This window comes from Numenius arquata, chromosome 3 (assembly GCF_964106895.1).
Source record: "Numenius arquata chromosome 3, bNumArq3.hap1.1, whole genome shotgun sequence".
Lineage (NCBI taxonomy): Eukaryota > Metazoa > Chordata > Aves > Charadriiformes > Scolopacidae > Numenius > Numenius arquata.
In genome coordinates this window covers 24,278,500-24,280,176 of record NC_133578.1, presented here as the reverse complement: position 1 = coordinate 24,280,176, position 1,677 = coordinate 24,278,500, and the positions used below count along the sequence as shown (strand labels likewise).

Genomic DNA, 1,677 nt, shown 5'->3' with positions numbered 1-1,677 from the left:
TTTTAGATTCCGGCCGCCAGTGTTTGCCATCTGCAGGTTTTTTACATGAAGAAAAAGCCTGAAAGCTGGGGAAAAAAAAATAAAATTGAGTTGTTTTAGTGTCCTTTATCTTAAGACTTGCCAGGATGTACAGATTTACCGCTCTATAATGCCGACAGCATTTAAGCAATGCCAATTCAGTAGAGGTTAAATTATTTTTGTATATCTTTTATATGTATGTAAAACCAAATTATGTCAAGCTGAGGGAGTATTGTGGCTGTCAAACTCGGAAGCTGAAGTGGTACCATTTCCTTACCAAAATGTATTTTAAAATTACAATTTGAAAATAGTATAAAATGTCTAATGAAATAACCCATTTTCCTTTTGTCTGTTCTATTTACAGGCTGCTGGAAAATACAGACAACAAGGCAGAAATTACATAGTGGAGGATGGAGATATTATCTTCTTTAAATTTAATACACCTCAACAACCCAAGAAGAAATGAATATCAGATGTTGTTCATTGCTCAGAAATAAACTGTGCTGCTTGAAAAAGCATATGAATTTTTATTTAGAATGGAATATCTGGAAACAAAAAGCATACAGTTTCTACCTAGGGATCTTCCCCTCCCCCCAGTGAAATTATTCTTGTTTGTTCTGAATTAAAATATGGCGCCTTCAGCGAACATGCAAGTTCACTAAATGTGAACAGCTTTGCATTTCAAACGATTAAGACCCTACTCCAAATTGTAGAAGCTTTTCAGGAACCATATTACTCTCATGATACTTCATTAATCTCCATCATGTATGCCAAGCCTGACACGTTTGACAGTGAGGACAATGTGGCTTGCTCCTTTTTGAATCTACAGATAATGCATGTTTTACAGTACTCCAGATGTCTACACTCAATAAAACATTTGACAAAACCAGCCTTGGTGTGTTTGGGGATGTCTGTATTGACTGCCTGTGGTGTGCTGAATGCGATACGGCACCTGGTGGATGCTGATTACAGAATTTTAAGACGTGTATGATACAGTAACTGGCAGTGTGGGGCAGCTGCAATTGTATCTCGAAAGTGAGTCTTTCATGGGAATCAGAAGATTAGGATGCCGATGATTTGTCTCAAAAAAGTTAATGAATTTGTAGATGGACATTCACTGAAAGATGATAGTAAGGATAATAAGAACGATGCGGCGTAAATTATTTTTACTGGAGAGAGGAAATATATGTAGAAAAATCATGTTATCTTTGAGACCGAAGCTTTTTTGTTCAAATCATTTTGAAAAAGTATTTCATTCTTGCCTTGAAATTATTAAATTGTGGAGGCTGGAGCAGCGGTGCCTGATGTTGTGTGTTGTCCTCCCAGGTCTGGTTTTCAGGCCAGCGGAGGGTGACACAGATAGCGTTGTGAAGGAAGAGGTAACGCTCTGACGGAGAGGTAAGTTGTTCTGCTGAAATAAGGCTGCAGCTTTTTTTACCACTTAAACCATGAGGGAGAGCTAGTCTCTTTGGGTAACATAGAAGCGTAAGTTGTTGGAAAAATAAAACCAAGTTGGTACTTTTAATGCAAGCTGCAGAATTGCCCTTACTTGTGGTATGTTTAATGTATTTAAAACAGCCTGACTCTGTGCGTCGGTGGTTTCAGCTGCAGATTCAGTGGGGTCAGGGCTGGGAGAGATGCTGGTGTTACCCGCGGCTT

General features: G+C 38.6%; 1 protein-coding gene across 2 annotated transcripts in view; it reads left to right on the top strand.

Annotated features, from left to right (window-relative positions):
- Positions 1–909, top strand: part of OLA1 (Obg like ATPase 1) — a 103,575-nt gene extending 102,666 nt beyond the window's left edge. The window contains exon 11 of one of the 2 annotated variants that reach the window (XM_074145005.1): positions 383–909. In XM_074145005.1, the coding sequence (XP_074001106.1) occupies positions 383–484 (102 nt within the window). In that variant the 3' untranslated portion in view covers positions 485–909. The remainder of the gene's footprint in view (positions 1–382) is intronic. The other variant, XM_074145006.1, reaches the window with a different exon arrangement.
- Positions 910–1,677: the final 768 nt, after the last annotated feature.